Source organism: Haemaphysalis longicornis, unplaced genomic scaffold (assembly GCF_048455015.1).
Source record: "Haemaphysalis longicornis isolate Haplotype H1 unplaced genomic scaffold, Haemaphysalis longicornis Haplotype H1 scaffold_10, whole genome shotgun sequence".
Classification (NCBI taxonomy): domain Eukaryota; kingdom Metazoa; phylum Arthropoda; class Arachnida; order Ixodida; family Ixodidae; genus Haemaphysalis; species Haemaphysalis longicornis.
The window spans coordinates 86,009,296-86,024,655 of NW_027526204.1; the positions used below are offsets into that span (position 1 = coordinate 86,009,296).

Sequence of the window (15,360 nt, forward strand, 5' to 3'; positions counted from 1 at the left end):
CATCCTTCCTCACCGAAGGCACCTAGCGCCATCTGTTCGTTTGCTTTCAGCACTAGCCCCATTCTTTTGAACAACTGCTAAAAGGGACATCTGTTCGGTCTTCGTGGCCTTTAGGGAGAGTCCGTTCCTGCTTGAGCGACCTCGGTTCGATTCCTGCAATCCTGCGTGTTTTCTTTTCTATTCGGGTGATTTGGTGCAAACATGTTCTAAATAAGTACGTTTACCCATTTTTTGCAGCAAACAGAGGTTCGGTATGTTTTAGATAGTTTTACACCCAGCTGAAGCCTATCACTGCATTAATTGGTGCTTCGTGCCGTACAGGAAGGACTGTGTCTGTACGGTTGACGAAATGGAAAGCCATCGCAATCTGCTGAAACTATAAGCATTACTGGGTCGCTTGCAAAAAAACTTTACCACCCTTTCTTAAAGAAAGTTAAGAGAAGCCCGAAAGCTTTCTCATTTGAAAACTGCGTCAAATGTGCGTCAACACTTTCGCTGAAACTGTTTCCAATCATCACTGCGTCCAATCAATCGTCAAACCTTCGAAGACCCAAATTGCAGACGAAGAACAAACCCAGTGACCATTTTGTGCCCACTAAATAACGAACGATCTAAATGCATACCGATACGACGTTTGTGATATAAAGGTGTACTATTCTCCTCCATGATCGATGGGTGTGTTGTCTTATCTAGAACCGTTGCATTTTCGCTATTCTGAACTAACCGTCTTGACAGAATGGGATCCCGGTTTCACGCGCACGCCGTGTGTCCAGAGAACTTGCCATAGCTTCTCTGTCGACCAACCCGTATGGGTGGAAATGCATCATTTTTCGGACAGGACGCAATCAGTCCCACTAAGAAAGCTTTCTCTTTAAAAAAAAAACAGAATGATGTGTGCTCGTGCGTGTGCCTTCATACCTGCGTTTGAGTTCATGTGCAGCACGCCGAATGGGGCCAGTGTATCTCTCTCGAAACCCTTATATAATTCAAGTCTTCGAAAGCGGTATTGCTGAGAAGGTCCTGCGAAGTTTTGCTAAGTTTATCCATCTTCTTTTTTACCTCAATGGGGTCTGCGCATTCGGCAAAATAAGCGCGTTCTTCTTTAGCCATTGCCGTTTTCCTGACCTGGTGAAAACAGGGAGAAGAAAGGTGTACGTTATCTTTTTGCTTTAGATCAACAGTGCCTTGAACTCGGTTGTATCAAAGAATTAAACACAGTGTTTCTTCATAAATCTGTTATCTTTCAGAAAAGAGTTATTGTGTCCACACGCACTTGAAACCTATATCGCTGTCTCTGTTTTATCTGTATCTCTCCCCCTATCTTCTATTCTTCCCCGTGTTGCTTACTCCGTACTATCACATCGCGTGATCTGGAATTTTCAGCGGGAGAATGGGTCACGGCAACGAAATGGACATGGACAACGCTAACATTTACTTATCTGATTACTCTCGGTGTCACACGATGGGCTATCGCTTTCGATATGTTGACGGCGAGTGCCGAATGTAGCTAGAAAAAAATAACAAAGGAAAGCAGCTAAGCGGAGCAGGAATGATAGCTTTACTACAGGGTCAGTGCACAAGACGTCTTGTGAAGCTTTCAGTCAATTTATTGATTCGGTAAAACAATACAAATAACAACCATCATACAAAAACAGCATGGATAAATTCCTGAAAACATAAAAATAGTGGTCACAAAACTGTCACGTTAAAATAGTATGTACAAAACAGCAACTGACGCCAGGGTGGCCAACAGCATCGATCATAGAATAGCGAACGGTAAGTATCGGTTGAAACAGTTTCCGAACATGTCAGTCACACACTTGATGCTTGTGCAGTGCGACCGCCAGTGATGATTAATGCCCAAGCGGGTGAATTGTGCACGGACGTATTGCAGAGCAGATGAAAATGTGTTGAGTCATGACTGGATATTGCATCGCAGATAACAGGGGAGGTAAGACATCGAAGCAGGGCGGGCATTTACGATGGATGACCAAACGGGAGGCATTGTGAACGCTTCTTAAACAAAACATATGATGTCCCAACTATTACTAAAAGTGCTTCACCCATGAAAAATGGCGTTGTCTATGCAAACGCACGAAAAAGAAATGACGCAAGCTTTGCGTGGAGAGCTTTTCGTGAGTGGCTGCGCATGAACCAGTTGATTTTTATCATGTAGTGCAAGGTTACCTGGGAAATCAATTAATACGCCAGTATAAACCTTTTATCCATTAATCCTTCATAAGATCAGGACTTGGTCTGGGCTGTGTTGCGCATGCGCCGTTACATCTTCCTGTCGACTGCGCCAATTATAGGGCCGCTAGCACAGCCCACTGATAAAAGGGCAGCTCCCAGGACAAAGAAGTGAACAACGTCTGACGAGACAGTTATGAATGCGAGCTGTTAGCACCGAGGATGCTTACGATACTGCGTGAGCCCCAGTATAGAAAAGAAATGATAACATGATAACACATTGAAATAACCAACCACACGATAACATTATCATGCATACTGAACGCCATGACCCTGTCCGGGAGGAGCAACAAAAATGGAAATTAAGAGATGGCAAGTTACGCTCAGGATTTCACACGACATACTTTTTCTTTATGGCAACCATGATAGCGCCTAATTTCAACAGCTCGACTGGATATTCAGCCATCTAGCTGCGGGTTCCGGTACCGGTGTATTTTGCAACCACAGATTGCTGATTATGACTACAGTCCAGTTATAATATTCATTGTCTACGTTTTCTGAGCCGTACCAACTTTAGACGGTCTCATGAAGAGGACTCGGCTTTTATCGATCTTGTATTCGTTCCTTGTGAACGGTAATCTCTATGGGCGAAGGCAAATCAACACTCGCTGCACATCCAGCTTGCCTTATTGCTTCAAAACCTCGTTCTTACATTGCATGAAGCTAATGACTACACTAAGGCCTGTGATTAAGCTTAACTTGCGTGACGCTTTTCGTTACCTGTTTTCCTTCGATTCAATAATTCGTAGATGCCACGCAAAGAATCGGAGTTTAACGACATTGTGAGCCTGCACCAACTGGTAATGTCATACAGGAACAAAGCAGGCCAGAACAAAAAAAAAAAAAACCCGACAAGCAGCAATCTCAAACCTCGATGCGCCCTTAGGTGTAAAAAGTATTCAATGTTCCACAACTCCTAGTTTTAAAATGGTTGCCTCTGATGTTCGCACACAAACTTGGAGTTAAGCAGCAGCTCTGTGAACAAGTTTGTTGTTAATTGAGAGCCCTTCGCCCCTTGGCGACCGTCTAAAGTGAATAATGTTGAGGACCCATGGTTCGGTTTTTTTCGGCAACAATAGCTTCTGCTAGGCAAGCATAATTCTTGTGCTAATTACAGCTCGTCACTTTTTCTCTCTGCCAATCGCACGTTAAAGCCCAGCCTACCCCGTACCTTCAGACGCCACATCCCACTACAGCGCTAAGTAAGTTTTTAGTGTCCCAGAAGGACCGATGCAGTTCACTTTAGCAACTGCATTGCATCAACTGCAGCTGCTTTTTCCCATTCCATCCCTGGGACTCATTTTTGGACCCATAACAGCTGTTTTTCAAGGATGTCTCACTTCTGCCATCCAGTGCCAACTGTACACGAGGCTTGCAGGAAATGTGGGTTTGCTTTTACTTCGCTTCGGAAGTGCGGGAAGCCGAGGGGCAATGCACTCTTCATTGACAGTGACAAACTGACTAAGGAGCATATGATAGGAGAGAACCGCTCAAACGAACAGTTTGTGAGGAAGAGGTCTGCATACGAACTGTTGGTCGATGTTTCGCCGGTTCGACAAGAGAGGATTTTGGAATGCATTCACCACCGCTTTCAAACTGGCAGAAACCCCTCTACAAGGCGCAAGGCACCACGCTATTCTCTAATCAATGGGCCCGCGACAATGCCTGAGATAACAACAGCGGATGTCAAGGAAAGAAATACTTAGGATGGCCGTTCGCTAGGACATTCTTATGTACGCTTTGATACGCGCTTTGGTCCTTGTACACGTTTTCGCCTGATTCTAAAGACGTTTGGCAGACGGCGGATTAGCTACCAGGTCTGAAAATTGGCTATGTATATGTTTATGTTGGACAAATTTCTCCCTTTATCGAGGTGGCTCACTTTCCAATAAAACTTTTTTGCTGCCTTCACTAAGCGTTGCCGCTGCGACGTCGCGGCAACGACCCAGGGACCTTTTCTTCTAAGAGTATGGCGAGTTGGTTTAATTGCTTCTAGTTTAGGTTCAGGGTTGGTCCTTTGGGGGTCTTCCCTCTTCCATCGCGTCTCGTCCCCGCTCGTTTAAGCTATGAGCCTTGTTCTTCTTCTTTTTTTTTTCAACAGAAGCTGCCTTTGCTGCGGCTGTAATGACATGCGGTGTGCCAGGAAGTACAGCTATTTTTGCACAATGTAGCCATTGAGAGGCATTACATTAGCTTAGCTCATGTTCGCTCGCCTTCTGCACCCACTTTTAACGGCATATTAATCCATCTAACAAACCTCGCAAGAATTCACATATCAAATGTGGTATAAAAGGCGCCAGCAAACTGCTTTGGTAGTAGAACAGTAGAAGGCCGGACTGCGATAGGCCTGCTGGCATGCTCCGCGGACTACGGCGGTCGCTGGCTCAGCTGCTGGCGAAGTTGACGCTGCGGGCAACGACCAGGGATGCGATTGCCAGTAGCACCATCCGCGAGACCCCTGCGACGCATCCGCTGCAGCGGTAGGCGTTGAAGTCCCTGCACTCGTAGTCGAGCTCGCGCGTCTGCTGGTAGAGGATGTTGTCGATCACCGAGCTGCCGGCGTCCCGGCACTGGTCGTGGAGCACGACCTTGATGCACTCCCGGTACGCCAGCGTGGCGCTGAGAAGAGCAGGACGCGTTGGACGAGGCGAAGAGGGCAGAGAAGGGTGGGAACGTGAGAGGAGAAAAAAGGAGTGCTTGGTGACAACGAACTTGCACGCGCTAAACATATCTGAGGTAATACGGGGAGTTGGGGGTGTTGCAATACGTTCATTGTTCACGGAATCGCGAAAGAACCATGTGAAAATGGTCAGTAGTGGTTGATATAATTATTAGCCTTGTCCGTAGATTGCTAAGTAAGCAATTGGCCACCGCCAGCTTTAGATGCTTTATGTAGATGTCTTATGTAAAAAAAGAGAGATGTATACTATATCCAGTCTAAAATGACGGTAGGAATAGGGCATGTACACAACAAGAATTCCTGTTTCACTAAAAAAATTTCTGTCGTGACACCAGAAGGTTCTGCTGTCACGACAAACCCATTAATCTTGGCTGATTGTGAGCTCAGGTTGGTGGGTACCAGCTAATTCCGACACTTGAAGAGAAGCTCCTGACTCGGAGCATAAAATCAGTTTCTACGATCTGGATGGACAGACACAACAAATTGCCGAGATAGTTGACATTGCGCAGAACTTCGTCACTAAGCAAAGCGAACAGCTGAAGTTATATCGGCAAAGTAATCGGTACATTTGTATAATGCACATAAATGTACTAAAATGTGACACCAGTGTGATATGCCTGATACTGCAGCATGCGATCTTACGAAGAAGGGCAGTCTTATTTGTCGCAGTAAAATTCAGCAGCAATTTCCCTTCAAAACCACCCGTCTTTCCATACATGGTGTGCCTGTATTCAAGCTTTCAATAACTGTCAACACGCGATCTGTCAGGCTCGAATTCCATTTGATGCTTCCAAATATCTTGAACTCGGCCTGTGTTTTTTCCTGACTGAACACAGAAAACTAAGGGTGAAGAGCTCATATTTGCAAATCCTACACTTCAGCGTAGATTTCACCGAAATAAAATTGAAAGAAAAACAATCCGCGCGCATTAATGTCATTCGACCATACGTTTTTATTCGAAACGCAACCATCTAATTCAATCTCAACGACAAAGAAAAGGCGCGCAGTAATTGAATGCGACGATGATTCATCGTTTCTGCTGTTCATCGGAATGGTGGTAAGGGTATCTTCAACCCATATTTTAGAACAAATCTTGCGGTGGCCTGAGCCGTTGGTTTGAGGCCTGATGTTCAAAAAATAGCGTCAAGTCAGCATAGGTCGTCTGAAGTGACGTGATAAGAGGTAGAATTAGCTACTTAAAATGTATTCTGCAAAACAAGTGTGCCTTAAAAACTGATAGGAATAGACTGATTTCATTTCATTTGATTTGAAAACGTAGCACTGGATATTCAGCTGTTACACTGGCGCAGAAGGCGTCCTGTGTACGACTTTGAGTGTTTGGTAAATGTGACGAAGGGTTTTATTATCAAAACCACTTTAGAGTTCCACTCACCAGCAGGTCTCTTTGACTCTGTCGTCAGAGTGGTACCTCCTGGCGTTGTACTGTCGCTTCTGGTGCTCCCTGGAGCAGTCTTGGATGTACTCGCTGGCGCGAAGCATGCAGTAGGAATCTGCCGTGGACACAGGACGAGAGGGGTCAACATTGAGAACGACGCTGAGAACAAGTGATTGACACATTAAAGGAAAGGTGTGGTTGCACCTTTAGGTACAACGATGTCGCTCGGATTCGAGCTGTAACTGCCACAATTAAATCTCTGCTACCGTTAGTTCACACGTTGCGTTGGTAGTATATGGCTTTCAAGCTGTTCCTCTTCTTTCGTACGTGAGCAGCTTCATTTCTGCACATCAAATTTCCCGCCAATTTGTCCTGTGTAGGTTATCTTCGCTATAAAGGGCCTTTGAGCCGATGATCCCCGATTCATTGTCCACGTCACTGCGGAGATTCTGCTTTCGTTTATTTGCAGCAATAGCAAGCAGTCATGTAAGATGGTGGCCTCATGCTCAGCATTATCTTCTTTGTGGCTTCGGTTAGAATGCCCGTTACGTAAAAGCAAGTGCATATTTAGGTATAGGTATTGCGGGAGTAAAATTAACCTTATGTCGAGTTAATAAGCACAGATAAAACATGAAATGTAAGTCGAATCGGCTTCGTAGCTCAAAAATCGCTTTAAGACATCAAAGCATGGTGATTACAACATGAGTGAATTAGCACTATCTTTGTTAAAGCAAGCAGCAATTTTATTTACAGAGAATGCTACGTGGGGTTTTTAATGTTACAAAACTGCAGCACTGAAGGTTAACTGTACTTTTTGACACATACAACGCACGCGCCACACACGTTTCGTAACACTAAAATAAGAAGGCAAAGTTTTCTTTCCTTTCTTGAAAACGCAAAATAGATATTGATGACTCCGCTGGTTCTAGATTAGTTCAGTCCGGTGCACAGGAGACATGCAGGTGTATCTCGCAGTTGAGGTACATGGTATAAAAGAAAAGAGCTAGTGCAAAAAAAGGTAGTGACAGGTGCGTGTAGGAGCGTACCGTCGTTGGAAGACACCCTGCTAGTGGGCGCGGAAGCGGAAACGGCCGAGAAATTGTATCGGTGCAGAGGAGCCAGCGGCTGCAGCGGGGGGCTCGTGGAGGAGGTTCCCGGGTACCGAGGGGGGTAGTAGGCCGGCGGGTCTGGGATGACGAGCCAAGGGTTCACAGGTCATGCACATGCGGGTGGGCAGGATCATGCACCCTCACACTCTCCGAGCCCTGACTGGCTACAAAACATCGGGGAAGACAGGGTTAATGGTGCAAAGGCTGCATCATGGCGCCATGGTCAGCATGAGACTGTCCGGGAGGGCCCAGCTGAGCAGGCGTTCTTGTGATGGGGTTCGCCGCTGCAAGTTTGTTAGACAGCGGCCGGCTACCAATTGTAGGGCCGCGGACACATCATAGTTGTGACGCTTCTTTAAACATGTATAGCGCTAGCGCTGCATGGATATGACTGTCAAGGAACAGACGGCACCTCACCGTGCCAAGTTGGTTGTTCATCACGCCTTTAATTGCCCTCCTGTATTTTGTTTAATGGAAACACGCTTACTAAACATAAACAATGAGCACATCCTGACCATGCCGTGAAACACCACACAATACAATGCATTGATCAATGCTAACCAAAGCACACAGATGGACTCATGGGTTCAGCGGATGACCATCTAGTTTGCAGGGTTTATGTGGCCCCCAGCCGCTGTATGCATAATCAAACATTCTTAAAATTTATTTTTCACGCAGCGAAAGCCTTCTGTATGTAATAACTAACATGTGCGAATTTATTTGCAAGTTTCACAGAACCACAGCAAAGCCACAAAGCAGCCAGCTGAGTGTGCCCGCATCATAAGATGTTGGTGACGTTGGCACCGGGCAGGGCTCTGCAACATGGGCTGAATCAGAACATGCTGCGCCCTCTGGGATCAGGAAGAGGAGACGTCAGTTGCTCCTGTGCCTCTTCGGTCTGATCCTAGAGGGATGGCGCATCCTGTTCGAAGCGCTTGTCGGAAGTGCCGGAAGTGCCGCTAGAAGTGGCGAGATTATTTGGTTCTGTGCTTATGCCGACATTCACTTATGGTCGCGGCGTTGTTTCCGGGCTCATGCTACCCTTTTGGGTACACCAGCGTTCACATGAAGCAGCTTCCAGTAGTACTTGATGGATGACGACGGAGACACAGCAAGCCTTTAGGGCGAAGAATAGGACCATGATAATATGTGGTAATATGGGCGATGGCACGCTAAGTGGGAGGTTTAATTATAAGCAACGTTTTTCAGCCTTCCAGGGAAACACCCCAAAACCAGGAGTTAACTTATCGCACACAAGTACACCCACGGAAGGTCACTAAATGAGATTCGAATTAGTGCAGCTAATTTGAAGTGCCGTTACTGTATATTGCAGTAGGAGAAACGGGATGCGGGCTCTGCATGATGGTTCTCATGCCGATGGGGGCTGGGAGTGCGGCCACGATGCCAGTGTGAGTGGCTCCTGAAATAGCGTAGGTGCCATTGCCTTTGCAGTCCACGTTAGGCTATGTCTTTCTCTCGCTTGCTCACTTACTCACTCACGCACACGTTCACACGTTACACCCCGTCTGTGGAAATATATTCAGCCTCAAAAACATTACGCAACACCCGAACACTGTTTCACGCTCCCGTTTAGCCGTGCAAGTGAAGAAAATGAGGCGTCTTTACTGTCTTGCATCTTCTGTGTGTATTTCATTAATCAGGAGCGCAGCCAATCGTGAATACACAATAAGGGTGCTAACAAGTCAGCCCTTTAAAGCGCCTCTGCAACGACGTGAGTCCACGATATGATAATCACGTAATGTGTTAAGCGTGAATATGTAAACAACGACTGGCTTTTTGAACACAAGCCTCAAGATCAACATGTTGAGTCAACATCTTTGTTTTGGAGCCCCACAGAGCGAACTTTTACCCGTGAAGGGTTATTGAAACACTTGGGCAGCTCCAGTTGGAGCGATGGAGTAGAAAAACGGCCATCGGTATTCTTCGGTGTGTTAGTCAGTGATCGACCGTCATGTGAGTACGGAACGTTCACATAACCAGCTGGTGGGCACAGATATGACGCCTTTGTTCCGTGCCCACTGGTCCAGCAAGGTGGTCCACCACAGTCCTCTTCCGTTGTACTCTGAATACACCGTCATGCTGCTGCCTACGACAGAACTGCGCCGCCACAGCAAAATATCTAATGTCTCAATGACATACTATTCTGGAAGCATGTTTTTACGCGGCATTGTTTTCCCCATGTGGCTCCGCATCCAAGGAACTTTACCGCTTGGCTCATATGAAGAGCCTACACGTTCCTCTATGCAAGACACCAATTTAGTAAGGTTTGTGGATCAGTGAACCACGCTGCTCGTTGCTTCTTCTTCGGCCTACATCCTGGCTTCTTAAAGGGTGAGTGAGAATTCGCCGAGGAAGGGTCTCATTTGCCCTGATATCGAGCACGTTTGTTGGTAAGTTCTAAGCGGTGTTGATGTCAATTTCATCGTGAAGCACAGTAACCCAGTGCACTGTAGATAACGCTTATCCCAAATGTGCTGAAAAGAAACGCGTATTGTTCCAGAGACATCGTGCAAGGACACACCAGGCTGAGTCAGCAGAATATCATTGTCCGTCGAGATGGGAACAAGTGGAACCGCACCTTTTTGGTCTTGTGAGACTAAAGTCTGCAGTATAAAGAAGATGCGTTAAAAAGCCAGGGCTGGTTCTTCCACTGACCTTCAAAGTCACCCCATATGCAGTAGACTCTGAATTCTAACTGTTACAAGGCGAAATCGAAATGACTCCTATTGCCTGGTTTTTAACTTTTATCCTTCCCATCACCTCCATGCTCGTTTACCCGAAGCATAAAGTACAAATACAAACTTTACAAAACCTGTCAACGGAAGAATAGTAGCCCATTTTGAGACAATCCGTAACCAAAATATTTAAAGATCAACACAGCTGAAATGACATCGCATGCGCCCTACCGGGTACAGGGCCACCAGAACAGTGGTTTCCGTGGTTCTTTTTCATCTTCGACAATTGAGCTTAGACGTCAAGCTGAAATGGTCCCATTTTTCAAGCTTCATAACATGCAACACCGCTCACGGACTCTCGCTTTTTTTTCTGGACTGACATGTACTCCACCGCTGGCAATCCCAGCTGTATAATGATAGCCACTTCGTCCTTGTTCCAGCATGTGCTGAGGGCTGTGAAGTTCCAGGCGAAAGCAGTTTGTACATCGCCTAAACAGCATGCTTTTAAAACCATTCGCGCCAAACCACCAAGAGTCACAAACCCGCAGGACCAGCGCTAGACCACTCGTTTAGGAATCCGGTGTGGGAGCAGCACAACTTCCAAAGAGGAATACGGGCCGGCGCTATTTTCAAGTTCTCTAAACAAAGCTGGCCGCTCCGCCGCATATTATGGGCAGTTTATCGAAAATGTCTGACGTCGCCTTGTTCTTCACGAGTTGGTCCGAGGGACGTTGAGGTAATGTTTGACGTGTACTTTTCGTGCTGAATTCGTTCGGCTGGTGGACAGCAATGACGCCTCTGCCCTTTCTATTGCTCGTGTGCTTACGCTTAGGGATTCAATCACACATACTTCGTGGCACTAAACACTCCGAGTGTGCTATACAGACAGTGGCAGAAATAACAGCAGCATTCGAAACTGTCTTGGTCTTTCGAGAGTTTGGAGTGCGCACTAGCTGTCCGTGGCATTCGCTCAAGGCCATTTACTCAATGTAGCCGAGACGAGGGCACTGGTACTTGAGCTATTGGACCGGACGTAGGAAGACCTAATGACGGCTTTGTTGACATAGGACTGAAGGCCAGCGCCGGTACCTTTGGGATCACCGCCTTGATGTTTTTTGGGCTGCTCCTTTCGACCGCATGGCGTCAACTAAAACACCGGAGTGTTTTGCGGTCGGGGTGGCTTTAACGAATACTAAATCGCCTCGAGTGCGGCATGCGATCATTTTTAAGGACTTGAAGTCAGCCCTACAGCTTTTGCAGTGTATGCTTAGCGGCTCAATGAAAATAGCTTCAGTGTTAGTGGCTTTTTTTACACGTAAGAGCGCTAGGAAACAAAACCACTCACAAGTTGGCCAGAGAACATGCTTAAATGTATCCGCTTGTTTGATGTGGTGCCAGGCTAACGACGCATTTTAAGCCGCGCCATTACCGAGAAGTTTAGGCGCATTTAGCGCCCAGATTACCTACCGCATGCATTACCCAAAGAATGAGTGTTGTGATGTAATTGTGTTCGTGGACGTTTCCACTTTCCGATTGTCTTTTCTGGTGGGTTGGCTACCTACTTAGCCGCTACGACTTCACACTCAATTTTTTTCTTGCTGTCTTTAATCCAACGAACTATTATATCTGCGCAGGGCACAAATGACGTCTTGCAAGTGTTGTGAAGCATTCTATCATTTTATATCAAGCGCAATAATAAACTGATAAAAAAGTAATCTTGCTTCCCGAACTATCGTGGCAAGATGTGCTGTGCACGGGGCTTATGGTAAGTTTATAGTACACGTGTAAGTTTAATTTACGCCGAGTGATACTGGCGGGCACTGTGAGGTGGCTCTGTTATATGAGCAAGTGTGACGAGTGCGATTCTATTTTATTTTATTTTGTTTGTGTTCGCTGCTCTTTTTACCCTTTCCACGTTTCATGTACATATAGCCTTTTTTCGTGTTTCTGTTGCATAAACTGAGTTGAAGTTCTAGCGTATGTTTCGTCGCCTCTTTTCCTTTGTCGCTGTTTAGTGTTCGCTAGTACGATGATTTCCTTAGCTTATGGTATGATGGATTGGGTTAAACGAACTTTTTTCCGTCTTCTTTTTTGTACGAAAAACACAAAATGAATATCAGCTATACAATTCTTGGTCAAAGCAATGGGTAATGAAATAAAATAGGTTACTTATCAATCTTCCTTACATAAATGATGAGCGCGGAATTCACATCCCAAAACTATTGTGTTTTTTATAATGACAAATTTTAAACAATAGTGAATGACACCATTTATACCGTAGTTCTTTTATCACAAGCGAAATGACACATATATCAGGTATACCCTACTACTATACCAACGTCGAATCTAAAACCACTCGTGCTAGAAAAATAGAACACTTGAACATTCTGTGAACATGAAATTTTTGTAAACTTTTCCTGGCCAATGCTTGTGCTACCTATGGCGACCTGAAATGAGGAACCACCCCACCCAAACCTACCTTAATAAATACATTTTGTCTCTCCCCTGGTAGTTGTTTCGTAGTGTGTCAATTGCCGTGGATGCGTACGACTGATTGGGTGCTTTTCATTGTTTTAAGGGCATTGTCTTAATGACTATAGTCGCTGCGCCGTGATACGTACACATTAACAAATTTTCTTCACATATGATTCTAGATGCGTGAATTATGCGCACTGTGCCTGGTACGATAGACTGCAGTGTTAGAAAATTCATGGTGGAGGTTGTACGTTATGCACTTATAAGCTAGGTTCTAAAGCGATACTATTACTTATCCATGTTTCTCGGCGACCCGTGTAGTTCCTTCGACAACGGGTCCTGATCTTGCATTTAATGAATTCTTTTTGTGAGTTTTTAGCTCACACTTTAGCCTCGATAGTAGTACATTGTGTAAACAGTATCATACATTTGTATACAAGGTTAGACCTATTAACGTGAGAATTTGAGCGAGTTGGTACTCCATTGGATTGAGTTGGTACTCCATTGGTACTCCATTGGAGCGCGATCAATTAGACGATGGATGAAGACAGTGGCTACACGGACAAGCCCTTGTCCTTGCAGCCACCCTTCGTCTTCTTGTGAGCATTAATTCAAGGTTAGACCGTTTCTCTGGTTAACGAACCAGCTGAAGCAGTCACATTTGGACAACAGAGATGCTACAGTCAGGTTTTGATACACTGCCTCTGAATAAATTTGACGCCGTGTATACAGCCAACGACAAATCAAACGCGGACAATGATGCCTGGATTTAAACTCGCTGCGGCCGGAGTCGTGCGCAATTGAAGCGAGAAATATCGGCAGTCAACCTCGTCTGTATATTTGCCTCTTTGGAAAGGAAATTGCGAGGTAAGAATGTTCCTTGCATGCTCGTATGCGTTCGTGTTCCATTTGGCGTTGATTCTGCTTGGAAAACGGCTATATAATACCCTGACCCAGTGCGCCAGCACCACTGAATTACCCTGTGTGTAGGGGGCGTATCCCCCCGCGGGCGAGGCGGACCGGTAGATGCTGTGCACGTCCCTGGCGTCTCCCGCACTGGCGCCGCACTGCCAGCTGAGCTCCCGCGCACGGTCAACCAGGTACGAGGACAGCTGGCGCTCCTCGTCCACCGAGCACCTCCGGCCGGCGACTTCCTTCACGCAGCGCTTGAACGCCACGTAGCTCCTGCAGCCAGAGAGAGGAGGATAGAGAGAGAGATAAAACTTTATTAAAGACGGAAGTCTTTCTTGGGATTATTTACCACGGAAATTTTGGTCTGTCTGTCTGTCTGTCTTTCTCCCTGTCTGCCTGTCTGTCTGCCTGTCTGTCTTTCTGCCTGTCTGTCTGTCTGTCTGTCTGTCTGTCTGTCTGTCTGTCTGTCTGTCTGTCTGTCTGTCTGTCTCTCGATTCAACCGACCGGCCAAAGTTAATGCAGAGGTTGAACAAACCGTTTATATAGATGATATTCACTGAAAAATTTAGCTGTCAATTTCTTCGCTTGGCAACCCTGGAAAAAGCCACAGACATGGCCGAAGCGCCACGGACATGGCGAGGCTTGTGCCACTGTACTCGCACACCGCAAGAAAAAAGAAACACCGGCGTTCGTCGTCTGCTCCGTTTCAACCCGATTCTCAACGCTGGTGCCAATAGAGATGTTATTAATCGCACTCACATTGGAGTCGAAGCCTTACTTTGCGCTTGGTGGGGTCAGTTTCGAACGTCCAACGCACATCATGTGCTTGGCACGGACAATTCATCCCAGCCTGACGTAACCAGTGACGGTGCACTCACATGGTTGTCTGCATGCGAGCCTCGCCAATGAATACAACCCATACGCAATGACATTTCTGAACATTTAGATGTGGTGGCAGTATTCATAGTTGTCAACATTGTTTAGCCAAAACAAAACATTACGCATATCGGAGGCACAACACCAATACGTCGGTGATATTCCAAGTGTTCTTTTCCCAAGAATACGTGGATGTTTGTTTTTCGCGATGGAAAATGAAACACTAAAGCCACTACAGGAAAAAAATTTCGCCGTGGAAAAAAACAACGCCACGCCGAGCGCACCGCTCAGGTACTGTGGAGTCACCTGGAACTGGCCATGGGAACGCACGTCCATGTGTTTCTCAGGAGCAGTGCCAGATGGCGCCACCAGTGTCGCCAGATGAATCTTCGCCGGTATGTTCCGCGGTCCGTACTTTCTCCATTGCTGTGCGCGCTACGAAATTGTACTCAGTCGAATTGTGCTCAGTGAGTTCACCCAACACCCATTTGCAGGGTTTTATGTGGCCCCCAGCCGTGTATGTGGCCTCCAGCCAGGACAAAATTTTTCCCGGGCAAAATATTGTTCAATTTGGATATTAGATTTTTATTCGATTTTATGTATGAAATCCCCAAGCTGGCCTTTCTCATCCCTATACCTTATTTTCCCATTTCGTCCAGCTAGAATTCCTTCTGTAAGAATCAGCGGAACGGAGAGGTGCCTACAGGAGGCTGTCTGCAGCCACTACTGCCTCACCGACTCTGCACAGATGAATGTCCAATGCCGGCGCCATCTCTTCTTGAGTTTCAGTGGCGGAGCGCTTGTGAGCATGCCTTGCTCGTTTCAGCTTCTCTTCGATGTCACCATCTACTAGTCACGCCCCAATCACTGTTTCACTGCGCAGCGTGGGACTGACGTCATTGACGAGCACACCACGGCGACAGTGAACACAAATATTGGCGGCTGAATTGCCACAGCTGGCGGTG

The 15,360-nt window shown here is 46.3% G+C and overlaps 1 protein-coding gene across 2 annotated transcripts in view; it reads right to left on the minus strand.

Moving 5' to 3' along the window:
- Nucleotides 1–1,586: 1,586 nt before the first annotated feature.
- LOC144158866 (uncharacterized) overlaps nucleotides 1,587–15,360 on the minus strand; it is a 39,127-nt gene continuing 25,353 nt past the window's right edge. The window contains exons 5-8 of one of the 2 annotated variants that reach the window (XM_077690036.1): nucleotides 13,586–13,791; nucleotides 7,373–7,513; nucleotides 6,324–6,441; nucleotides 1,587–4,869 (exon numbers count right to left, since the gene is read on the minus strand). In XM_077690036.1, the coding sequence (XP_077546162.1) occupies nucleotides 4,635–4,869; nucleotides 6,324–6,441; nucleotides 7,373–7,513; nucleotides 13,586–13,791 (700 nt within the window). In that variant the 3' untranslated portion in view covers nucleotides 1,587–4,634. The remainder of the gene's footprint in view (nucleotides 4,870–6,323; nucleotides 6,442–7,372; nucleotides 7,514–13,585; nucleotides 13,792–15,360) is intronic. The other variant, XM_077690037.1, reaches the window with a different exon arrangement.